At 42.3% G+C, this 23,738-nt stretch overlaps 1 protein-coding gene across 3 annotated transcripts; it reads left to right on the forward strand.

Moving 5' to 3' along the window:
• The first annotated feature begins 1,302 nt into the window (after positions 1 to 1,302).
• On the forward strand, positions 1,303 to 18,075 carry LOC106588491 (prolyl endopeptidase). Of its 3 annotated transcripts, none has more exons than XM_014177581.3 (15): positions 1,303 to 1,497; positions 2,346 to 2,420; positions 2,523 to 2,656; positions 9,053 to 9,183; positions 9,451 to 9,660; positions 11,340 to 11,461; positions 11,786 to 11,891; positions 12,271 to 12,462; positions 13,859 to 14,056; positions 14,351 to 14,454; positions 14,534 to 14,670; positions 14,835 to 14,929; positions 15,255 to 15,386; positions 16,282 to 16,438; positions 16,607 to 18,075. In XM_014177581.3, exons 1-15 carry the CDS (start codon positions 1,456 to 1,458, stop codon positions 16,899 to 16,901), a joined length of 2,130 nt encoding a protein of 709 aa, XP_014033056.1. In that variant the 5' UTR covers positions 1,303 to 1,455; the 3' UTR covers positions 16,902 to 18,075. The 3 variants fall into 3 exon arrangements, with proteins under 3 accessions (XP_014033056.1, XP_082826083.1, XP_082826082.1); XM_082969956.1 differs by having other exon boundaries at positions 1,313 to 1,497; positions 2,501 to 2,656; XM_082969957.1 differs by lacking the exons at positions 16,282 to 16,438; positions 16,607 to 18,075 and having other exon boundaries at positions 15,278 to 15,386.
• Positions 18,076 to 23,738: the final 5,663 nt, after the last annotated feature.

Here is a 23,738-nt window from a genome sequence, read left to right on the forward strand (position 1 = left end):
TTTCCCCCCACTGTACATATAAAGTGTGTAAAACATTATGTAAACATTATTAAAGTGACCAGTGTACATGGAGGAGTAACACACATGCAGACGATTACTTCGAAACGTGGTCCCTGTCACACTCCTGCAACATGCGTATTTCAACAACCCACACACTAAAATACTCTCTCCAACATGTAGTAAGCAATCCCCCAAAATACCCAATCCAACAAATGCACTTCTATTATATTCATACACTTATTAACACCAAACAAAATCCCTTGTTCATACACACTCAGATTTCCCCTGGGTTTAAATATGCCAGTGCTACTGAAAGGCTTTAAATGGTGTACTGGTGTGCTCATCTGGGTAAAGTCATGTAGTCCAAGAAAAGGAAAAGGTGATGGCATTTCCCAAAAACACTGCAGCAACTTTTTAATATATAAGACCACTTATGTATTGAAAAAAAGTTATTGTTGCAAACTTTTTGGGAGATGCCATCATCTTTTATTTTATTTTTGGACAATGTAGATTTCCACCCCTGTTCTTTGCTCTACTCATGCCCCCACTGACTGTGCCCTGCACTGACCTACCTGACTGAATCGATGATGGCATCATATTATCATTGGGGTGCCAGGTAGCCTAGTGGTGAGCGCATTGTGCCAGTATCCAAAACGTTGCTGGGTCAAATCCCAGAGCTGACAAGGTCAAAATCTGTTGTTTAGCCTCTGAACAAGGCAGTTAACCCACCCCATCCCTGGTAGGCTGTCATTGTAAATAAGAATTTGTTCTTAACTGACTTTCCAAGTTAAATAAAAAAAAATGGAAATAACTTGTTGGGAGCTGGGCAGACCCATGTTGTAAGTGTGTCAATCCCATAGAGATATTTATGGTGTCTGTGAGAGCATGGGTGGCGCCATTGAGGCCATCTCCATTTTGAAGTGGTCCATTTACTTCTATGAGTTGGTAAACAAACTGAAAGGGTGCTACCAAAGGGTGTGTTGTTTGAAAAGGTATAAAGCCAAGGTTGCCGATTTACCTGGAGTTATGGAATGTTTGCTCACAAGTATAATTCATTGGCTGATCCCTCCTGATGACCTGGATGGAATTATGTGATCCTTCCTTAACCTATAGGAAGTCCCACCCAGTTGACTACTTCAAAATGGTGAAAGTCCTCAGGAGTACATTTTATTTAAAAAATCTTTTGGGAATATTAGGAGTATGTTTTTCCCCCTTCCCCCTTTTCTTCTATTATTTCGCAGTTTTCACCCCATCCAGCAGGTGGCACAGTTGGTGTACTTCGCCATAAAAAAAAACATAGAAGTAAAACAAGATTTCACTTTCACTTTGGGCTACCTGTCACTGAGTCTTTCAGGGTGTGGAGTAGTACAGATAGGCAGGCGGGCTAACAGAGAAAGGAAAAGGACAGACGGAAAAACGTCTTGAAGAGACATACGGACACATTTAGACACTACCATGGCATTTAAGTACCCGGCAGCTCGGAGAGATGAGAGTAAGGTCGGTGTCAAATTCGAACAGCTCTCTCTATCTCGCACTCTCTCTGCTTCATCTCTCTCTCTCGACCATTCTGTCTTAAAGTGGTAGGCGCACAAGCAGGAAGAGATTGAATCTTATTAAGAGAGCAAAAAATAGTAGGCCTTCACTCTGTGCAAAGTCAGTCTGGCTGAGCCACAGAGAAAGCATCCCTAAATAGGTCCCATTATGGCACCTGTGAGCGAACAGGCAGCAGCATTGGTGCAATCTCAATTTCAATGTAGTCTTTTTTTGGGGGGGTGGGGGGAGGATCCCTCCTGATGTCCCAGTTGGACATGATTTCAACAGAGTCACCAGGAGGGATCAGCCAATGAAGTTGGAAGTCCCACACAGTTGACTACATTAAATTACATTAAAATGGTGGAAACCATCAATGGCACTGCCCATGCTAATGAGGCCTTTTGGCAACTAGAGGCCTCTATCATTCTTTATGGGCTAGGCTGAGTAACCCTGAGAAAAAACATGGTTTCTGTTTCCAATTTGGTTTAGCCTCTACAGGTTCTAACAAAGGCCTGTAGTTCTGAGTAAGACTGCTAATTTTATCTTTAGTGTCATACACTGTTGTAGGCTATAAATCAGTCGGTAAATGTTTTATATTTAATTCATCTGAATTTCATTGGACATTGCCACATCAAACACTCCTTCAATCAATGTCATATTTAAATAAATAATTCTTTTGAACTCAGCTGTCAACCAACTCTGCTGTGGAGTCATTACGCATCCTTTCCAAACATTGTGTGACATAGCCTCTTTCTTTTTCTTTCTGTACATGCAGTCATACTTACAGTAACTGTTGTATTTCTATCCTGTAGGTGGATGACTACCATGGGGTTAAGATATGTGACCCGTATGCCTGGTTGGAAGATCCTGACAGTGAAGAAACTAAGGTGGAATCTGGAAAGACACATAATGACAAGGGATTTGTTTCAGTATTGCAGCTACCTATTCCTGAACACTGACGTGTTAGTGTGTGTGTTTGCTTTGCCCAGGCCTTTGTGGAGGAACAGAATAAGCTGTCCATGCCATTCCTGGAGCAGTGTGCGGTCAGGCCTCAGTTTCACCAGCGGCTAACTGAGCTCTACGACTACCCCAAGTACAGCTGCCCCTACAAGAGAGGAAACAGGTTAGGAACTAAAATACAAGAGATAAAACAGGTTAACTAAAATACAGCTGCCCCAACAAGAGAGGAAACAAGTAGAAGCTCAAATACAGATGCCCCTACAAGATAGGAAATGGGTAGGAACTAAAATACAGCTGCCCCTACAAGAGAGGAAACTGGTTAGGGAGTAAAATACAGTTGCCCATACAAGAGAGGAAACAGATAGGAACTAAAATACAGCTGCCCCCACAAGAGAGGAAACTGGTTAGGGAGTAAAATACAGTTGCCCCTAAAAGAGAGGAAACCAGTAGGAGCTAAAATACAGCTGCCCCTACAGCTGTCTAGTGATGTTACTTTTGATACCGGAGCACCGAGATTTGCGTCGAAATCGCTATTGCAGCTAACTTCAAATCAGTGTGCCGACGCATGTATCCCTTTATCAAAAGTACGTCATCCATGATGTCCAAAGCTTAGTTTGATCACGTGCTTTTTCAAACCGTGTGTTGCAAAATGCGAGATCCCACTGATTTCGCCGTGGTTCTGGTGCTTTCTTCTATTCCAAGCTGCTTTCAGACACTGACCTCTACTGGACAATTAAAAACAAACTGCAGAAGTCGCAGAACAAATTAGTCAGGATTATTGTTCAACTTCCAGCACGTACTCATCTTAACCATTCCCACGTTGAAAGACTCAGATAGCTCAACGTGGAGGAGATAGTCTGTCAGAATAAAGTGTGTCTTGTACATAAGCTTGTCCACGGTATGGTCCCCAGGTACTTACTGTACGCAACGACAAGGAGGAGTGAAACTGACATTGTTCCTTTTGATTTAATAGTCGGATGGGGACAGAAACTCAGCTGCCATTCTTTGGAATAGTCTTCCAAAAGATTTGAAACATATAATCCCAACTCCATAGGCAGTGTGAAGTTCTCACTATGAAAATAGCTTATCAGTAGCATGTCTCAAAAGTGAGTCGTAAGACCACATACAATACGTGGTTGAGATGAAAGTACCTAGGATAGCATATGGTCTGCTTTTTGGTGCCTATTGTGTATCATAGTGTAATTGTCCTGTGTGTGTACAGACAGTAACCAGTCAAACGTTTGGACACATCTACTCATTCAAGGGTTTTTCTTGATTTTTACTATTTTCTACATTTTAGAATAATAGTGAAGACATCAAAACTATGAAATAACACATATGGAATCATGTAGTAGCCAAAAAAGTGTTAAACCACTCAATTTTTTTTTTAATTTTTTTTATTTGAGATTCTTCAAAGTAGCCACCCTTTGCCTTGATGACAGCTTTGCACACTCTTGGCATTTTCTCAACCAGCTTCACCTGGAATGCTTTTCCAACCGTCATGAAGGAGTTCTCACATATGCTGAGCACTTGTTAGCTGCTTTTCCAAACCATCTCAATTGGGTTGAGGTCGGGTGATTGTGGAGGCCAGGTCATCTGATGCAGCACTCCATCACTCTCCTTCTTGCTCAAATAGCACTTACACAGCCTGGAGGTGTGTTGGGTCATTGTCCTGTTTAACAGTCCCACTAAGCACAAACCAGATGGGATGGCGTATCGCTGCAGAATGCTGTGGTAGCCATGTTGGTTAAGTGTGCCTTGAATAAAAAAAAATCACTGACCGTGTCACCAGCAAAGAACCCCCACACCATCACACCTCTTCCTCCATGCTTCACAGTGGGAACCACACATACAGAGATCATCCATTCACCTACTCTGCGTCTCACAAAGACACAGCAGTTGGAACCAAAAATTGCAAATTTGGACTCGTCAGATTAAAGGACAGATTTTCACTGTTCTAATGTCCATTGCTCGTGTTTCTTGGCCCAAGCAAGTCTCTCCTTCTTATTGGTGTCCTTTAGTAGTGGTTTCTTTGCAGCAATTTGACCATGAAGGCCTGATTCACGCAGTCTCCTCTGAACACTTGATGTTGAGATGTGTCTGTTACTTGAACTCTGTGAAGCAATTATTTGGGCTGCTGTTTCAGAGGCTGGTAACTCTAATGAATGTATCCTCTGCAGCAGAGGTAACTCTGGGTCTTCCTTTCCTATGGCGGTCCTCATTAGAGCCAGTTTCATCACAGCGATTGATGGTTTTGATGGATTGATGGTTTTTAAGACAGCACTTGAAGAAAAGTTCAACGTTTTTGAAATTGTCCGGATTGACTGACCTTCATGTCTTAAAGTAATGATGTTCTGTCGTTTCTCTTTGCTTATTTGAGCTGTTCTTGCCATAATATGGACTTGGTCTTTTACCAAATAGGGCTATCTTCTGTATACTACCCCTACCTTGTCACAACACAACTGATTGGCTCAAACGCATTAAGAAAGAAAGAATTTCCACAAATTAACTTTTAACAAGGCACACCTGTTAAGTGAAATGCATTCCAGGTGACTACCTCATGAAGCTGGTTGAGAGAAAGCCAAAAGTGTGCAAAGCTGTCATCAAGGCAAATGGTGGCTACTTTGAAGAATCTAAAATATATTTTGATTTGTTTCACTTTGTTTTGGTTAATACATGATTCCATATGTGTTATTTCATAGTTGTCTTCACTATTATTCTACAATGTAGAAAATAGAACAAATAAAGAAAAACCCTTGGATGAGGAGATGTGTCCAAACCTTCGACTGGTACTGTATCAGACATTGATCGTTGTATACTGTATTTTATGGGTATGTGAGACAAGGGAGATTTACCCGTACTATTTAGCTCATTTTATGAAGAAAAACAACAATTTCGTCTGTCATGGTTTGTTGCCACTACCATTGCTACCAAACCTACCTTGCCACTACCATTGCTACCTAACCTGGTTTCAAATTTAAAAAAAAAAGTTAAACCACACTTTCTGCACAGTTGTTCAAATCATTTGTTTTATGTAGTATAGCTTCCATCTTCAGCATCTTAAATAATGGCAAACTGTAGATTCAGTTTTTGAAAAATATTAAACTTGAAGGCAAAAAATGGAAGCATAATGTAAAATGCATACCTGGTATTCCAATTGATTGTAGGCTACCAAAGCCAACGACTTACCGCTGCGGCAAGGCGTTTTACTAAAAACACGCTGCTATTTATTACTGACCAGAAGATGTCACTAATGTGCATTCTGAACAGATAATGAAGCTCCGAGCAGAGTATGTGAGCTGAGCTGGAGTGGAGTAGAGCGAGATTCCCAAAGGCTGGAGTGTCAGCCTTCTCACCCACTTCAATTTTGCTCCAGTAGCGCTCACTTCACGAGCACAGGGCATGACCGCCCCAGCATACATTTGTGGTCTGCTTGGGTGCCGCTATAGCCCCTTGCTTTAGCGAAGTCATGGACTTCGCTAAATATTTTCATAAAGAAACTGATATAACACACAGGTGCTAAATCAATAAGCCTGGCATATTCCCACATTCAAGGAGCTTTCCGTTTTGATTGGGTTATTTTGCCTAAAAACCTCTAAGCCTACCTATAGAAAAATAAAGAGTGGCAAGAGTGGCCAAAAGGGTGTTTAGCATCCCCAGTGGCTCTGCAGGTAAAGAGAGGATTTTCTCCACTGCTGGCCGTCTCTCCAGGCACCATCGCATGAGCCTGAAGACAAAGATTGGCCAAACTCATGTCTCCCTTTAAAAATTCAAAAGGCACTAATAAGTAATTTTTCGTTTAATTTGTATTTAATTCTAAGTAAGTTACAGCTCCCGAGTGGCACAGCAGTCTAAGGCACTGCATCTCAGTGCTAGAGGTGTCACTACAGACCTTGGTTCGATTCCAGGCTGTATCAAATCTGGCCGTTTTCGGAGTCCCATGGGCACAATTGGCCCAGCGTCGTTAGGGTTTGGCCGTCATTGTAAATAAGAATTTGTTCTTAACTGACTTGCCTAGTTAAATAAATAAAATATATGCGCATGTTATAGACTACAATGATTTAATATAACGAAATGTTGTTTAAATGCTGAGGGCTTTATGTCCCTACCAGCCTATTGTCTCGCACTCGCAAATGGTTCACAATGTATTTCTTTGTAGGCTATAGCCAGTGGTGGAAAAAGTACCCAATTTTCATACTTGAGTAAAAGTAAAGATACCTTAATAGAAAATGACTCAAGTAAAAGTAAAAGTCACCCAGTAAAATACTACTTGCGTAAAAGTCTAAAAGTATTTGGTTTGAAATATACTTAATTATCAAAAGTAAATGTAATTGCTAAAATATACTTAAGTATCAAAAGTAAAAGTGTAAATCATATAAAATTCCTTATATTAAGCAAACCAGACGGCCTCATTTTCTTGTTTATTTTAATTTACAGACGAAGTATGTGTTTAGTGAGTCCGTCAGATCAGAGGCAGTAGGGATGACCAGGGATGTTCTCTTGATAAGTGTGTGAATTTCCTGCAAAGCATTCAAAATGTAACAAGTACTTTTGGGTGTCAAGGAAAATGTATGGAGTAAAAAGTATATCATTTTCTTTAGGAATTTAGTAAAGTAAAAGACTGTCAAAAATATAAATAGTAAAGTACAGATACCCCAAAAAACTACTTAAGTAGTACTTTCAAGTATTTTTACCTAAGTACTTTAAATCACTTGCTATAGCCTTGAAATAATTGAAATAATATAGCATAAATAATTAATTATCATTCCTTCTTATGCTCCCTGTCTGGCTCCTGACCTATTTAGATTGTTTATATGCTGTTTAATATGACATGTGGCCTATTTTGAAATTATGTCTGCTTCTTACAGTCACATTTTCATGCTTATTCAAATAATTGTATGGTTTGGTTTCAATACTTATAAAGAAATTGGTAGGTCCAGGTAGTCACAAAAATAGACGGTTAAATTGTGATTTTAATTAATGGAGCGAATTTGGAGCTGCAGTGTGTTTTCCTGTGAGCGCGGCGCGGTTTTTAGCGGCGTTGTAGGATAGCACATGGAGCGCGGAGTGGTGCCATGAGCGGGATTTCCAACTGCTCCGGGTAATCAACCGTTTTTTGGCACAATTTGGTGAAAGCACCGAAGCCTTCAGAAAGCCCATCACTACAACTGCTCCTACAAGAGAGGAAACAACATAGAGACAGAGGACTCATCTTTGTCACCAGGAGGGATCAGCCAATGAAGTTGGAAGTCCCACCCAGTTGACTACATTAAAATGGTGGAAGCCCTCCATGGTCCTGTCCATGCTTATTCGGCATTTTGGCCACTAAAGGCCTCTATCATTCTCTATGGGAAATAAACAGATTAGGAACTAAAATACAGCTGCCCCTACAAGAGAGGAAACTGGTTAGAAAGCAGTTTAGGGACTGGAACCAAAGCCTCCACACTTATTTCCAAGAAAATGCACAAAAAGAGGTAACTACGCAATAACTGCATGTGTGAAACGTACTCCTCAGCCTTGGCACTACCCAGACTCTCCCTAAAGCTGGCTTTCTAACCAAACTGAGCAACCAGGGAAGAAGGACCATGGTCAGGGAGGTGACCAAGAACCCATTGACCACTGACGGAATGACAGAGTTCTTTGGTTGAGATGAGAGTATCTGCCAGAAGGACAACAGTCTCTACAGCAGTTCACCAATCTGGGCATTATAGGTGAGTGGGCAGACTGAAGCAACTCCTGAGAAAAAGGCACATAACGGCACGCCTGGAGTTTGCAAAAAAGCATGTGAAAGACTGCGAACATAAGGCAAAAGATTCTGTGGTCTGATGAGACGACAACGCAAACCGCTATGTCTAGAGAAAACCAGGCATCACCTGTCTAACACCATCCCTACCGTGAAGCATGGTGGTGGCAGCATCATGCTATGGGGATGTTTTTCAGTGGCAGGGACTGGAAGACTGGTAGGGCTAGAGGGAACAATGAATGGAGCCAAATGCAGGCAAATCCTTGACGAGAACCTGCTTCAGAGTGCAAGCTACCTTAGACTGGGGCAAAGATTTACATTCCAACAGGACAATGACCCCAAGCATACAGTCAAATAAATGCTGGAATGGCTTCAGAACAAGAATGTGAAAGTCCTTGAGTGGCCCAGCCAAAACCCAGACTTGAATCCCATTGAAAATCTGTAGAAAGACTTGAAGATGGCTGCTCCCATCTAACTTAACAGAGCTTGAGAAAATCTGCAAATCCAGATGTGCAAAGCTGGTACAGACATACCCAAGACGATTCAAAGCTGTAAGGTGTTTCTACAAAGTATTGACTCAGGTGTGAATACTTAAGTAAATTATATTTCTGTATTTCATTTTCAATAAATTTGCTAACATTTCTAAGAATGTTTTCACGTTGTCATTATGTGTCTATTTCATAATTTTTTAATTCAGGCTGTAACATAACAAAATGTGGAATAAATGAAGGGGTATGAGTACTTTCTGAAGGCACTGTATGTGTGTCTGATGCTCTCCATGGTAGAACAAATATAACTGGTTTCCTCGGTCCATAGGTATTTCTACTTCCATAACCAGGGCCTGCAGAACCACGATGCGCTCTATGTGCAGGACTCTCTGGACGGACCGGCCACAGTCTTCTTTGACCCAAACACACTGTCTGCGGATGGGACTGTAGCCTTGAAGAGTGAGTTGATTACTGTAATACAACGTTTTATAGTGTGTTTGTGTGTATGTCTCAACCTGAGTCCTCACAATTCCTCCTCCTCTCTTGTCAAGCAATTGATATTTCTATTCTGTTATTAGATTTTATTGCTGTGACAAAGGTGGAGTATATTGCTAAAAGAACACATAAGTGATAGGCCAACTTTACATCATACATTATAATATCACACAATGTAATATCTATTTTTCCTTTTCCTCTCTCCTTGCCTCGCTCTCCTTCTCCTTTCAGTGGGGCGCTTGTCAGAGGAGTGCGAGTACTTTGCGTATGGCCTGAGCTCCAGTGGCTCCGACTGGGTGACGGTGCACTTCCTAAAGGCTGATGACCTCATGACGCTGCCTGATGTCCTGGACAGGGTGAAGTTCAGCTGCCTGGCCTGGACCCACGACGCCCGCGGGGTGTTTTATAATTGTTATCCCCGGCAGGACGGCAAGGCTGATGGTGAGACACACACACACACATATGAACTCTACTGTATACAGTACAACATAGTATACAGTGCATTCAGAAAGTATTCAGACACCTTGACTTTTTCACTTTGTTACGTTACAGCCTTATTCTAAAATGGATTAAATTGTTTTTCCTGATCACTCCTCTGACAAGCGCCCCACACAATACCCCATAATGACAAAGCAAAAACTGAAATATCACTTTTACATAAGTATTCAGACTCTTTACTCAGTACTTTGTTGAAGCACCTTTGGCAGTGATTACAGCCTTGAGTCTTCTTGGGTATGACGCTACAAGCTTGGCACACCTGAATTTGGGGAGTTCCTCCCATTCTTCTCTGCAGATCCTCTCAAGCTCAGTCAGGTTGTATGGGGAGCGTCACTGCACGGCTATTTTCAGGTCTCTCCAGAGATGTTTGATCAGGTTTAAGTCCGGGCTCTGGGCTGGGCCACTCAAGGACATTCAGAGACTTGTCCCGAAGCCACTCCTGCATTGTCTTGGCTGTGTGCTTAGGGTCATTGTCCTGTTGGAAGGTGAAACTTCGCCCCAGTCTGAGGTCCTGAGCGCTCTGGAGCAGGTTTTCATCAAGGATCTCTCTGTACTTTGCTCCGTTCATCTTTCCCTCAATCCTGACTAGTCTCCCTGTCCCTGCCTCTGAAAAACATTCCCACAGCATGATGCTGCCACCACCATGCTTCACCCTAGGGATAATGCCAGGTTTCCTCCAGACGTGACGCTTGGCATTCAGGCCAAAGAGTTCAATCTTGGTTTCATCAGACCAAAGAAGCTTGTTTCTCATGGTCTGAGAGTCTTTAGGTGCCTTTTGGCAAACTCCAAGCAGGCTGTCATGTGCATTTTACTGAGGAGTGACTTCCATCTGGCCACTCTACCATAAAGGCCTGATTGGTTGAGTGCTGCAAAGATCGTTGTCCTTCTGGAAGTTTCTCCCATCTCCACAGAGGGACTCTAGAGCTCTATCAGAGTGACCATCGGGTTCTTGGTCACTTTCCTGACCAAGGCCCTTCTCCCCCGACTGCTCAGTTTGGCCGTGCGGCCAGCTCTTGGAATACTTTTGGCGGTTCCGAACTTCTTTCATTTAAGAATGATGGAGGCCACTGTCTTCTTGCGAACTTTCAATGCTGCAGACATGTTTTGGTACCCTTCCCCAGATCTGTGCCTCTTATACGATCCTGTCTCGGAGCTCAATGGACAATTCCTTCGACTTCATGGCTTATCTTTTTCTTTGACATGCACTGTCAACTGTGGGACCTTATATAGACAGGTGTGTGCCTTTCCAAATCATGTACAATCAATTGAATTTACCACCGGTGGTCTCCAAGTTGTAGAAAGAAACATCGAAACAGGATACACCTGACCTCAATTTCGAGTCTGAAAACAAAGGGCCTGAATAGTTATGTCAATAATTAGTTTTTTAATTTTATTAATACATTTGCAAACATTTCTTAAAACCTGTTCTCACTTTGCCATTATGGGGTATTGTGTGTAGATTGATGAGGATTTTTTTTTTATTTAACCCATTTTAGAATAAAGCTGTAAAGTAACAAAATGTGGAAAAGGGGAAGGGGTCTGAATACTTTCTGAATGCGCCGTATCCACTGTACAAGTGCACAGACACGTTGAAAAACACAGCTTTCTGCATTGCACCACAGGCACAGAGACCACATCCAACCTCAATCAGAAACTCTACTACCATGTGATCGGCACCAACCAATCAGAGGACATCCTGGTGGCTGAGTTTCCTGACCATCCAAAATGGCACAGTGGAGTAACAGTGAGTTTAAAGAGAATGCTTTTTCTTTACATTTCTCACCTGTTGTCCACCACATTCTCCATATGAATCTACTGCTATTACACTGTCACTCTTTTTCTCATCTCACTCACTTCTCTCTTCCACCTTGTTTGACTCTTTCTCAATCCCGGATCGATCTTTTGATCCCCGTTTGTAAGTAATGACTTGCATTGTTAATGTAGGTATAGCATCAGCTAGTGCTAAAGCGTCAACTCGTTTGTATTTCTCCCTCACCCTCCTTGTCCCCCTCTCTCACAATCTTACTCGCTCTGTCTCTCCGTCTGCCTTCTCTCTTGCTCTCCCTAGGTGTCGGATGACGGCAGGTATGCAGTGCTCAACATCACAGAGGGCTGTGAGCCAGTCAACCAGCTGTGGTACTGTGACCTGGAGAAGCTACCCAATGGCATCACAGGTCTGTCCCTACCATTTTAATCAGACCCTGTATGAACACCTGACATCATAGGTGCGTCTCAATACTAGCTCTTATTGTCCTGTACAGGTGCAGTCAAATATATTTGCACGATTCACTATTTCTTCCAAAAATAAATGGCAAACATTTGGTATTTGATTTCCAACTGCACAGCACCAAGAAAAATAAATCAAAACCAAACGAGATTTTTCACTTCAAAGTAAAAAATGGCCTCGACTAAATTATTCAAAAGTTAATGTGGTTGGAGGAAAGGGATTGTCATTTGCTCGTACTTTATCTCACCTGTGGTAAGTTCTGCTCCATTGCACTCGTTTGTATATTGCATGTGTGCCAATATATTTGAGTGCATCTGTACCTATAGGCCTGCTGCCTTGGGTGAAGCTGGTGGACAACTTTGAGGCGCAGTACTCGTACATCACCAACGAGGGCAGTGTGTTCACCTTCCGCACCAACCTGGACGCCCCTCGCTATTGCCTGATCAACATTGACCTGGAGAAACCAAACAAGGAGCACTGGAGGACCCTTCTACCCCAGCACGACAAGGACGTCCTGGGTAAGAGAAACGTGAGCAGTGGTATCCAACCCTGGTTCTGGAGAGCTACAGGGTGTGCAGGATTTTGTTCCAGCCCACCACTAAAACAACTGATATGACCTAATGACCTAATCATGATGATGGTGGTGATGAGCCAAATGTGTTTTTTTGTGCTGGGCTGAAACTAAAATTTGAGTTTCGGTGTGAGTATCCAGGATCAGGGTTGGAGACCACTGGACTAAAGGAGGTAAAATAAGTTTAGTATGGTCAGGCTACTTGCCAAGTTTCACTTATGGATTTGAATGTTTATGTTTCAGTCTATCAACCACAGTGAGTGGGAACTTCTTGTCTTGGTTAACCCACTTTCATCATAGCATGCAACTTTGCAAGTACGGGAACTTTGTCCTCAGTGAATCACGGTTTAAAATCTACCACCAGCAAGATGTTTGCGACGTAGCAAGCCATTTTGTCAGCCCTAGTTCATAAGATACTTCCAGGCATTGTAGGATCTGGCACGCGTCTTCAATGTAATCGGGGCAGGAACAGGTCGTATGAAAGTGAGTTACTTCTCATTTCAAGTTTATCCCTTTTACATACCACAAGGATGTTCTTCACCAAACCATATTGGCACCATATTGACTAATATCACTAGAGCAGTGGTGTTTCATCTGCCTACCATTCTGTTAGCTGAGAGATTTTAATCACTACTGGATGTGGGGCCACGTGTTTACTGCCGTATCTTTGGTTGAGGGTGTGCTTTGAAGGTTTTAGGAGGTTCTACCAGGTGGTTCGTGATGTATGCTCAGTGTATTAAGGGTCATGGGTGTGTGACTCTCTCTCTCTCTCCATTCCTAGAACAATACACACACAAGTATATCGTTAACAGCATGTACTGTACACACGCACACTGTTGGAAATCAGCAAATTGCCTACATTATTGACATTTGTTCTATTTATACTCGACTTGACTTACTAGCATTGCACTTCTTCATTTTGGTTGAACTCCCTATACTAGAATATCCAGTGTAGTTGCTGTATCTTAGACAAAGTCCATTTGAGAGGGGAAAGGAGTTAACAGGAAGTCTGTGTCCCATGCTGTACTACAATTATTAAAAGCAGACTGCCATCTATTGGACAAGAGAAAGAACAGCATGTGAAGAATACCTAACACAGTATACTTCAACATTGTAAAACAAAACAGAAATTGCATCCCTCTTGCAATAATTTGCCATGAAATTGGATCCTATATATGTCAGGTTATTGGTGCGTTATGCCTTCCTTATAATCCAAGGCCAGTTTCATTATTTAGCTGAAATTGGTTCACGTTTTAAACAGAAATAACTGATTCTAGACGTGTTGATATGCTCAGAAGGAACCCAAGTAGCCTACATGTAAGAATTTTCTGTCTTCCTTATAGGCTCCGTGGCTTCTGTGAACCAGCTCCACCTGCTGGTCAACTATGTCCATGACGTGAAGGACATCCTGCAGTTGTATGAGCTGTCCACTGGTGGTCTGGTCAGAGATCTGCCTCTGGACGTGGGCACTGTGGTGGGCCTCAGCTGTAAGAAGAAACACTCTGATTTTTTCTACAAGTTCACCTCCTTCACCACGCCAGGTACTGGACTGTCTCCTAGAGGATACTCAACTGATTTTGTGGTGTTAGACATGAAAAGGATATGGGAATTTCATTGGCATAACCTGATGTGCTTACACCTCCTTGTCTTTTCACTTAATTATGATTCATTAGGGTTAATATTCACACTATTAGTATGGAGTGGCTTACATTCAACACAAATTAAGACTAGCTTTCAATACTACGGTTTGGGTACCCTCCCTGCCAACGTCCTTATTATCTATAACCTTTGACCTCTCTAGGACCTCTAACCCCTATGTGTCGTGTCTCTCCCAGGTGTGATCTACCACTGTGACCTGAGCCAGGCGTCTCCAGAACCCACAGTGTTCAGACAGGTGGATGTGAAGGGTATCCAACAGGAGGACTATGAAACCAACCAGGTAAGACAACAGCAGATTACAGTAACAACTTAACAGTATCTTGACACTCTCAGTATGACAACATTGCTGTGTGTTTCAGGTGTTTTACCCCAGCAAGGATGGAACTAAAATCCCCATGTTCCTGGTGCACGCCCGGGGTCTTAAGAAGGATGGATCACATCCTGTCTTCCTGTACGGATATGGAGGCTTTGAGCACTCTATCCAACCATACTACAAGTTAGTATCACAACGCATGGACCTCCAACAGAACATGATGTATCTTTCCCCTCCAGGAATTCACAAGTATAGAATTCATCCAAGTGACCTGTATTCTGAGTTGGTGTGATTTGAGTGACACCTGTCCATCACCCCTCCCCTCGCTGTCTCTCTCGCTCTGTCAGTGTTCCATACCTGCTCTTTGTCAGACACCTGGGGGGAATCCTGGCTGTAGCCAACATCAGAGGAGGAGGGGAGTACGGACAGACTTGGCACAAAGGTACTGTATCTTCTCCACCTAAAGACGCATAGAAATAGGTTAAATAAAGCAACAGTATGTTAAACCTACGGGCTGCGATTCGCTAGTTTTATATTCACTAGCACAGCTTTCCACTGTTTTGCCTTCACCTGTCATGCTTAAGATGACCAATGGAAACTATTGTAGCTATGACTATTGATACTCGGCCCCAGTCTCTCTGTAGCTTAGTTGGCAGAACATGGCGCTTGCAAGGCCAGGATAGTGCGGAAAAGTGTCTGCTAAATGGCATGTTATCTATGGACTATGGCAGTATCCCGTCTAGAGTTGAATTCCTTATTCTGTCTAGGTGGTACCCTGGGGAACAAGCAGAATTGCTTTGATGACTTCCGGTGTGCAGCAGAGTATCTGATCCAGGAGAACTACACCACAGCCAGACGCATAGCCATCAACGGCGCCTCCAACGGGGGACTGCTCGTGGGTATGGAGAGGGGATGGCATTTAAGGCCATCATTCTAAATTGTCTCCTAGTTTGGTCAATCATAACCGCATTCTCTTTAAATGTTTTATATCTTCAGTATAATTGTTCATGTAAATGAATTCAGTGATTACACAGCACATTAAACAGTAGTTAGCTACATCATTTAAAAAGACTGCCAACCATATTGCATTGTACAAATCCAACTAAAGAGTACTTCCTTATTTTAAGTGGCCATTTAGGAAAGATTGGATGTTGCTGTAGTGTGTGTGTGTGCTTGTTAAAGAGGTGAGTCGGGTATGTTTAAGTGTAAGACAGGTCTCTCTCCCTCTATAGCATGAAACACATCGAGAATCTCATAGCCGATAGACTGCCGATAGGTATTTATCACACCTGTTCCTTTTTTCGCTAGAACAAAAGCAGTACCTGTTGCATGCCGACCCGGTGGTGATGAACTTACCGATTGCTTGTCAGTGGCAAACAACTTCACTTTGAGCCAATCAGAGAGCACAAACCCCCACGTGGAGTTTTTTAATTTTTTTTAAATATTTGTATTTAATAGGGATTTTCTTTCGTACGTATGAGCCAGTCACACTGTTCAGAGGTGCTAAGTACTGTCGGCAGGCAAACGTTTTACAATCCTACTGGTGTCTATGGCCATTTAGGAAAGATTGGATGTTGGTGTGTGTGTGTGTGTGTGTGTGTGTGTGTGTGTGTGTGTGTGTGTGTGTGTGTGTGTGTGTGTGTGTGTATGTGTGTGTGTGTGTACTTGTCAAAGTGTGAGTTGGGTATGTTTTAGAAGTGTAATTAATCATATAACAAGTGTAAGACATGTCTATCTCTCTCTCACACACAAACACACACACACACACACACACACACACACTTTCAAACCCAGCGGCATGTGTGAATCAGTGTCCGGACCTGTTTGGCTGTGCTGTGGCTAAGGTTGGGGTGATGGACATGCTCAAGTTCCATAAGTTTACCATCGGCCACGCCTGGACCACTGACTACGGCTGTGCAGACCACCCTGAGCAGTTCAAATGGCTCATCAAGTAAGTCTGGCACACTCAGATCACACACACACACACACACTAAGCATACAACACATACTGAACATAAACATAAATGCATTGGACGCCACATTGTAGCTCTGCATGTAATTTGTACAATAAATATTTGGTAGAACTCAATTATCTCTCTCTCCCTCCACTCACCCTCAGGTACTCCCCTCTCCACAACCTCCCCCCTCCACCTCACATTGGCGCTGCCTACCCTGCCATGCTCCTACTGACTGGTGACCATGACGACCGGGTGGTGCCCCTCCACACCCTGAAGTACTGTGCCACACTGCAGCACGGTGTGGGCAACAGCCCCGGGCAGGCCCAGCCTCTTATGGTCCGGGTAGACACCCGCAGCGGGCACGGGGCGGGAAAGCCAACCACTAAGGCAATCCTGGAGGATACACACGTCTTCTCCTTCATTGCTCAGACACTGGGGCTGAGCTGGAGAGAGTGAAGAGGAAGCGAGGGGAGTGAAGAGCTAGAGCAGTGGTCACCAACCTTTTCTGAGTCAAGATCACTTTCGTAGTCAAAAAGCATGCTGAGATCTACCGCTCAGATTTTTTTTTAAACATGACTTCAAAAATGGAACATTAACCTAATAAAAGCAGTTCTGTAGGAATGAGGTTTGTGCAGTAGGCCTAATACATTATCACTGCATATTGGCTATATGCCTGGCCTGCCAATATTGTTCTTCTCAGACCATATTATATTTTAAAAGAAAACTCAAGCTTTGACAATAAAATAAATCAGTTGGTGTAGCACTTGCGAGGCAAAGCTCGCAAGTGCGAGCATAAATTGAAATCATTTGCAAATCATTTTATTTTTTATTTTACTGTACTGATGGGACCTGAATCTGATGGTCATGGTGCTTTCAAGACAACTGGGTTCTCTGAAAAAAACGATGTGTGAGTTTCCGACTTGGATGACCGCTCCAAACTATTTTTCCCATTCGGATCAAATTTTTTTCCCAAGTTCCCAGTTGTCTTGAACGCTCGGAAGTCAGAGATTCCCGAGTTGCCAGTTGTTTTGAATGCGGCATTAGTCTCATCAGAAGGGAGGGAGAGAGAGAGCAGCAGAGGGTCTGCCTCTCACTGTCCCTGCTCTCTCCTTCCTTTCCTCTGGTGAGACTGACCAGAGAGGGGACACAGTCTTCCACCTGATGGCAAAACTCGAGTCGCACAACATCTGCCTTATGCACAAATGTATGTTGTTCCTATGACCAAAGAATGTGAAATATTCCTCAATATTAATTCAAATAGACGTGACGAGCTGCTAACAGTAATAAAAATGCAGGAATATCAAAACACCTGGGTACTCATTGTAGGGTGATTCTGTAACTACTGGCACTTCTATGTCCTCGGGGTAAATGTTTAGGATTTTATTTCAATAATAACATACAAATGACCTTTTATTTTTAAGTTCGCACTACAATCACCCCAGAATTTTTTAACACCTCTCTATCAACTTCTTTTGCTACTTTTATACCTCAAATATCACTGTTTTGCCCTTGTCCCCGACCCAGACTTTTGAGCTTCTACTATGTTTTTCTATGAGAAAGCATAAATAATTACACATTACATGTTATCTACTAGAAAAAAAGAGTCAATGAAATAAAATCTATATCAATATTTGTATGTCCTTTGTTTTGTTTTTTACACCAAATATACCTGTCTTGGTAGTGGTGTCATTTCCATCAGAGGACAAATTCCTCATTAAGAACGTTTTTTCAAGAGAATGTTAATGTAGTTACCATAGAAACGTATTGTGACACATGGCTGCATCGAACAGTTGTTCCAGATGTGATGTCCAGAAGTTGAAGAAAAATATGTCAGTCATTTCCAAACAGGCTATAATTTCTTTCATTTGTGGTAGAATTTTGTAAGAATGTGAATATTTTATGTATTTGGTGTAAACTATATGCTAGTTGTAATACTAGCCAAAGCATGCTGAACAGCCTGCTGAACAGCCTCTCTCCAAAAACTAGAAGCCTCATTTCCATCAGTAATTTCCATCAAACTTAACTGTGGTGGAAATAAATGACAGAATGTTGTGGAAATGACAAATTCATTCTGTTATTAGTTTTTACTTTAGGCTTATTTAATCATGTTTTAAATTCATTTAATCTAGAAAATGTTCCAAGGTGTGCACAAGTTGAAAACTAAGTAGTATTTCTCTTTGTTTTTAGAAGATGCCACATAAAACAGCACAGAGGTCACAGACATACTGTAGAAACAAAATAGAAAATGATGCTATACAATTCCAGGAACATCTGCAAAAAGACAGGAAGAGATACTGGAAGAAAAAAGAGAAGTGAAATCTATCTCTGAGCTTACAAAGCGAGAACAAAGAAGCAAGAGAAGGCAATGGAAATGCAACCAATGGAATAGAAGACAGACTTTAAAGAGAGCAGTTGCAACTAGATAACTTGCAGCCAGAGGCCAATATACCTGCCCCTAACTTACCTTCCCCTGATACACTGCATGATACCCCTTCCTCATCGTCTGCAACACGAATGAGAAGTTGAATACTTGCTGGAAGGAAAAAGGTTGGAAGAGGTCGCTCAAAAACATACAGAGATATTTGCATGACAAATGTCAAACTTGATAATGCTTTACGGAAAGCTGAGAAATACAAAAAATGTATGATTGACTGAAAATGGAGAGAAGATTCCCCAAAGACAAAACAGCAAATGAAGGGAACCCCCAAAGATCTTGAGGATTTTATTGTTTCAAAATGCCTTCATTGCAGAGTTAAAGCAAAAGTATCAAAACATGTGCAGTGCCAAGGACAAACAAGTGGCTTCAAAAATGCTCAGAGGCAACATCCTGAGAAAGTGTGGCCCGGTCAAAGCCCAAAGCCACAAACAGATCATTTGGATTTTCAGCAAAAGCAATGAGGGCAAATGAAAACAGGCCAACAAGTATTTGATACTACAGGAAAAAGTAGTGTAACAGAATTAGCACAGCCACAGAAGAGAAAATCACTAGATTATATGAATGCGATTTCAACAGTAGAGAAACAACAGGGGAAAAGGACACACTAACGAGGACCAAGAAGAAAAAGCAGAAGAGCTTCTTGAATGGCACAATTCAGAACCTTTATCAGAAGTTTAAGAGGGAATATTCAGAGATCCAAATGTCCTACTATGAATTCTGCAAAGATGTCCTTTTTGGGTTGTCAAGACAACAGTCCAGGATAGGGACACATGCCTCTGCAAACCCATGGGAACCTCGAGTTCATGACAGAAAACTACAGTAGCACAAAGTGATCAGCTGTAGAAACATTGAGAACCTTATTGAGTCTTTGTGCTCTGAGAAACTGAAGAAAGAGTACATGTACAGAGAGTTCTCCCTTTGCCAAGCAAAAGAGCTTAAACATCTGACTTTGATGCTGGTGAGCAGACATGGTGGTTTGAGTGGAAAAACAAAGCTGAAAAGAGAGAGAAGAAAAACAAAGAGGGAAACATGTAGAAGTTCACTGTACATTTGACAGTAAAAGAAAAGGTGTGGCACACTGCAGATTCTACTGGAGGACTTCTCCAAGGCATTGAAAGAGAAGTTGGGGAAACACCTATACAATATTTGACACCAATTCTCCAAACTGAGAGAATTTAAAGAGAATCTGGGGAAAGAGGAGATCATAGTACATATTGACTTTTCAGAGAACTACCTGCGTAAATCCACCAGTGAAATCAAACCAGTTCACTTTGGTGATTCTCACAAGTAGGTGACCCTCCACACATGATACATGTGTTGGATATACCACAAATGATAGTTTCACTTTGCTCAATGAGCTCTTCTATGTCCCCTCTGCTATCTGGGCCCATCTCTCAAAAACACAGGCCTACTTCCTTGAGCTCTGCCCATCGGCTACTTTTGGAATCTTACTTTGTCTTATATTAATTAAATGTTTAACAGTGGTTGTTGTTTAAAATGTTTGCAATAAAATATTGTTTTCATAATATATATATATATTTTTTTTTTACATAGATGTCATTTCCACCACACCCATATTTGAGGTAAATGAGTATGCTATGTATACTTTACATTGATTGATTTGTTTTAGATATGGAAATCATATGGTTGTTATCATAAAAGAGATGGGTGGAAATATTGTATTTTTCATGATACATAAATGTTTTCAGAAGTCACAAAGGCACGTTTCTAGATTCAGGGGTCGGGTTGAATTATTATTAGGAAAACCTTAAATCATTTAATATTCAATTAATTAATTAATGAACACATGTGTTTTAACTAAAATGGATGTTTAATGACATGATGCAAATGACATTGTCTACGCCTAATTTCTGACAGTTTGCAGAGCCCAAATGGCCGAAGTTGCAGAATCCCCCAGTAGGGTGACTGGCGTTTTTATGTTTTGTAATAGTGTTCAATAAAACAGTGTTGACGGTGCTGAATAAACGTAGACATGAACTCATTCATAAAAACAGCAGCTCTTTGCTGTATTCTTTGACAGTCTTTATCGTCATGGTTTTAAAAGTTATGAAATATCACGTACTGTAGTATCAAACTTTGCTGTGGCTGGGGTCGTTGAAGCCGTAGGCCCGGTGATTTGATCTATCCGATTGGCCAGCGCAATATGCACACTATTCATCCACAGATCTCCGGGTCTGCCGGTTAGCGGAGTTTGTCTTTTCAGACAAATTAAATGCCAACCGGTGCGCAGGGCTTCTGAATCATGTACACCCATTCTCAACATCGCAACACGAATAAACAGTAAAAAAAAAAAAAAAAAAGCGCAAGCCTTTATTTCAATGATCAACTAGGAATGCCTTGAAGATTGACTAGGAATGCCTTGAGATCGACCGGTTGGTGACCACTGAGCTAGAGAAAGGTGAGAGAAAAGAGTAGAGGGGGAGATTAGCAGAAATGGAGGAGGTTCGACGAGAGGAGTTGAGGAAATGAATGGGGGAAGGGAGGGACATTTAAAGAGTGGCGTGAGGATGAGGGAAGAGAGTAACTTGCGCTGGGAATACAGGTGGTGTTTGACAAACTACTGTACTGTGTTGGCAACTCTTTAGAAATATATTAGTAAAACAAATGAAACCAACAAACAAACGAAATTATACTCACTTCAATAAAAAGCATTTTTTTCTCGTAAACACCAACTTTGTAACAAAGCCGAACTTTTGTATCAATGTGTTTTAAATTAAATTGTATTTCTTCCATTGCTCTGCCATTTTCGCACTTTTTTTTCCATTTAATGGAATTTTTTTGTGGGTAAGGTGGCTTCCATTATTTTTCTAGGATGCACTTGTCCTCTATACCCAGTAGGTGGCAGTATGTTGCAACGGAAGAGCTCTATGGCTCCTCAATTACTGACCATGCAACCTTTGCTGTCCAATACAATTAAGAACAGTCCTCACCCATGACTGACGAGAGTCTTATCAAAGTACTACCCCCCCCCCCCAAAAAAAAACACACACACACAAAATGGATATCTTGCTCCATTGTGCCATCCATCATAGCCTGAAAGCTTTTTGCTTTTTGAAATGGACACATTTCAAGGTCTTTCAGCTTATTCGTTTTAAATGTGTTTAACAAGCGCAGGTGGATTTTAAATGTGTTTAACAGCTCCGCCTTCAACACCATAGTGTCCTCCAAGCTCATCACTAAGCCCTGGGTCTGAACCTGTCCCTGTGCAACTGGGTCCTGGACTTCCTGACGGAAGGTAAGCAACAACACCTCTGCAACGCTGATCCTCAACATTGGGGCCCCACAGAGGTAGGTGCTCAGCCCCTCCTGTACTCCCTGTTCACCCATGACTGCGTGGCCACGCACATCACAAACTCAATCATCAAGTATGTCAACGACAACAGTGGTAGGCCTGATTACAAACAATGATGAGACGGTCTACAGAGAGGAGGTGAGAGCCCTGATGGAGTGGTGCCTGGAAAATAACCTGTCCCTCAACGTCAACAAAACAAAGGAATTGATCGTCGACTACAGGAGACAACAGAGAGAGCACTTCCACATCGACAGGGCCGCAATGGAGAGGGTCAAAAGCTTCAAGTTCCTCGGCATGCACATCACTGATGACCTGAAATGGTCCCTTCACACAGACAGCGTGGTGAAGGCACAACAGCGTCTCTTCAAACTCAGTAGGCTGAAGAAATTCGGCTTGGCCCCTAAGACCCTCACAGACTTCTACAGATGCACCATTGAGAGCATCCTGTCAGGCTGTATCACCGCCTGGTACGGCAATTGCGCCGTCCGTGATTGCTGTACCAGGCAATTGCACCTCCAGGGGGTGGTGCCATCAGCCCAACACATCATCGGGAGAACACTGCCTGCCCTCCAGGACATCTACAGCACTCGGTGTCACAGGAAGGCCAAGAAGATCATCGAGGACCTCAGCCACCCGAGCCACAGCCTGTTCACCTCGCTACCATCTAGAAGGAGGGGACTACAGGTGCATGAAAGCCGAGACTGAGAGACTGATAAACAGCGTCTATTGCCAGGCCTTCAGACAGTTAAACAGGCACCACTAGCTGGCCTCTGCCCAGTACCCTGCCCTGAACCTTAGTCACTGTTATTAGCTGGCTACCACCGGGCCTAAATAATTCGTTAGGCCCTAATTTATGGATTTCACATGTCTAGGCAGCCGATCAGAATTCGTTTTTCCCCACAAAAAGGGCTTTATTACAGACAGAAATACTCCCCAGCTGTCCGGCTGGCTGGTCTCAGACGATCCCGAAGGTTAAGAAGCAGGATTTGGAGGTGGTTACGCATGGTTACGCTTGGTCTGTGGTTGTGAGACCGGTTGGACGTACTGCCAAATTCTCTAAATGAACATTCACCACTCTGGCAACAGCTCTGGGGGACATTCCTGCAATCAGCATGCCAATTGCATTCTCCTTCAACTTTAGACATCTGTGGCATAGTGTTTTGTGTGACAAAACTGCACATTTTAGAGGCCTTTTATTGTCCCCAGCACAAGGTGCACCTGTGTAATGATCATGCTGTTTAATCAGATTATTGATATGCCACACCTGTCAAGTGGATGGATTATCATGGCAAAGGAGAAATGCTCACTAACAGGGATGTAAACAAATTTGTGCTCACAATTGTAGAGAAATAAGCTTTTTGTGTGTATGGAAAATTTCTGGGATATTTTATTTCAGCTAGTGAAACATGGGACCAACACTTTTTACATGTTGCGTTTATATTTTTGTTCAGTATAACTCAAAAGGATATTCAATGTCTTCTTTTTTATTTTTACCCATATACCAATAGGTGCCCTTCTTTGCGAGGCATTGGAAAACCTCATT

This window comes from Salmo salar, chromosome 27 (assembly GCF_965601325.2).
Source record: "Salmo salar chromosome 27, fSalSal1, whole genome shotgun sequence".
Lineage (NCBI taxonomy): Eukaryota > Metazoa > Chordata > Actinopteri > Salmoniformes > Salmonidae > Salmo > Salmo salar.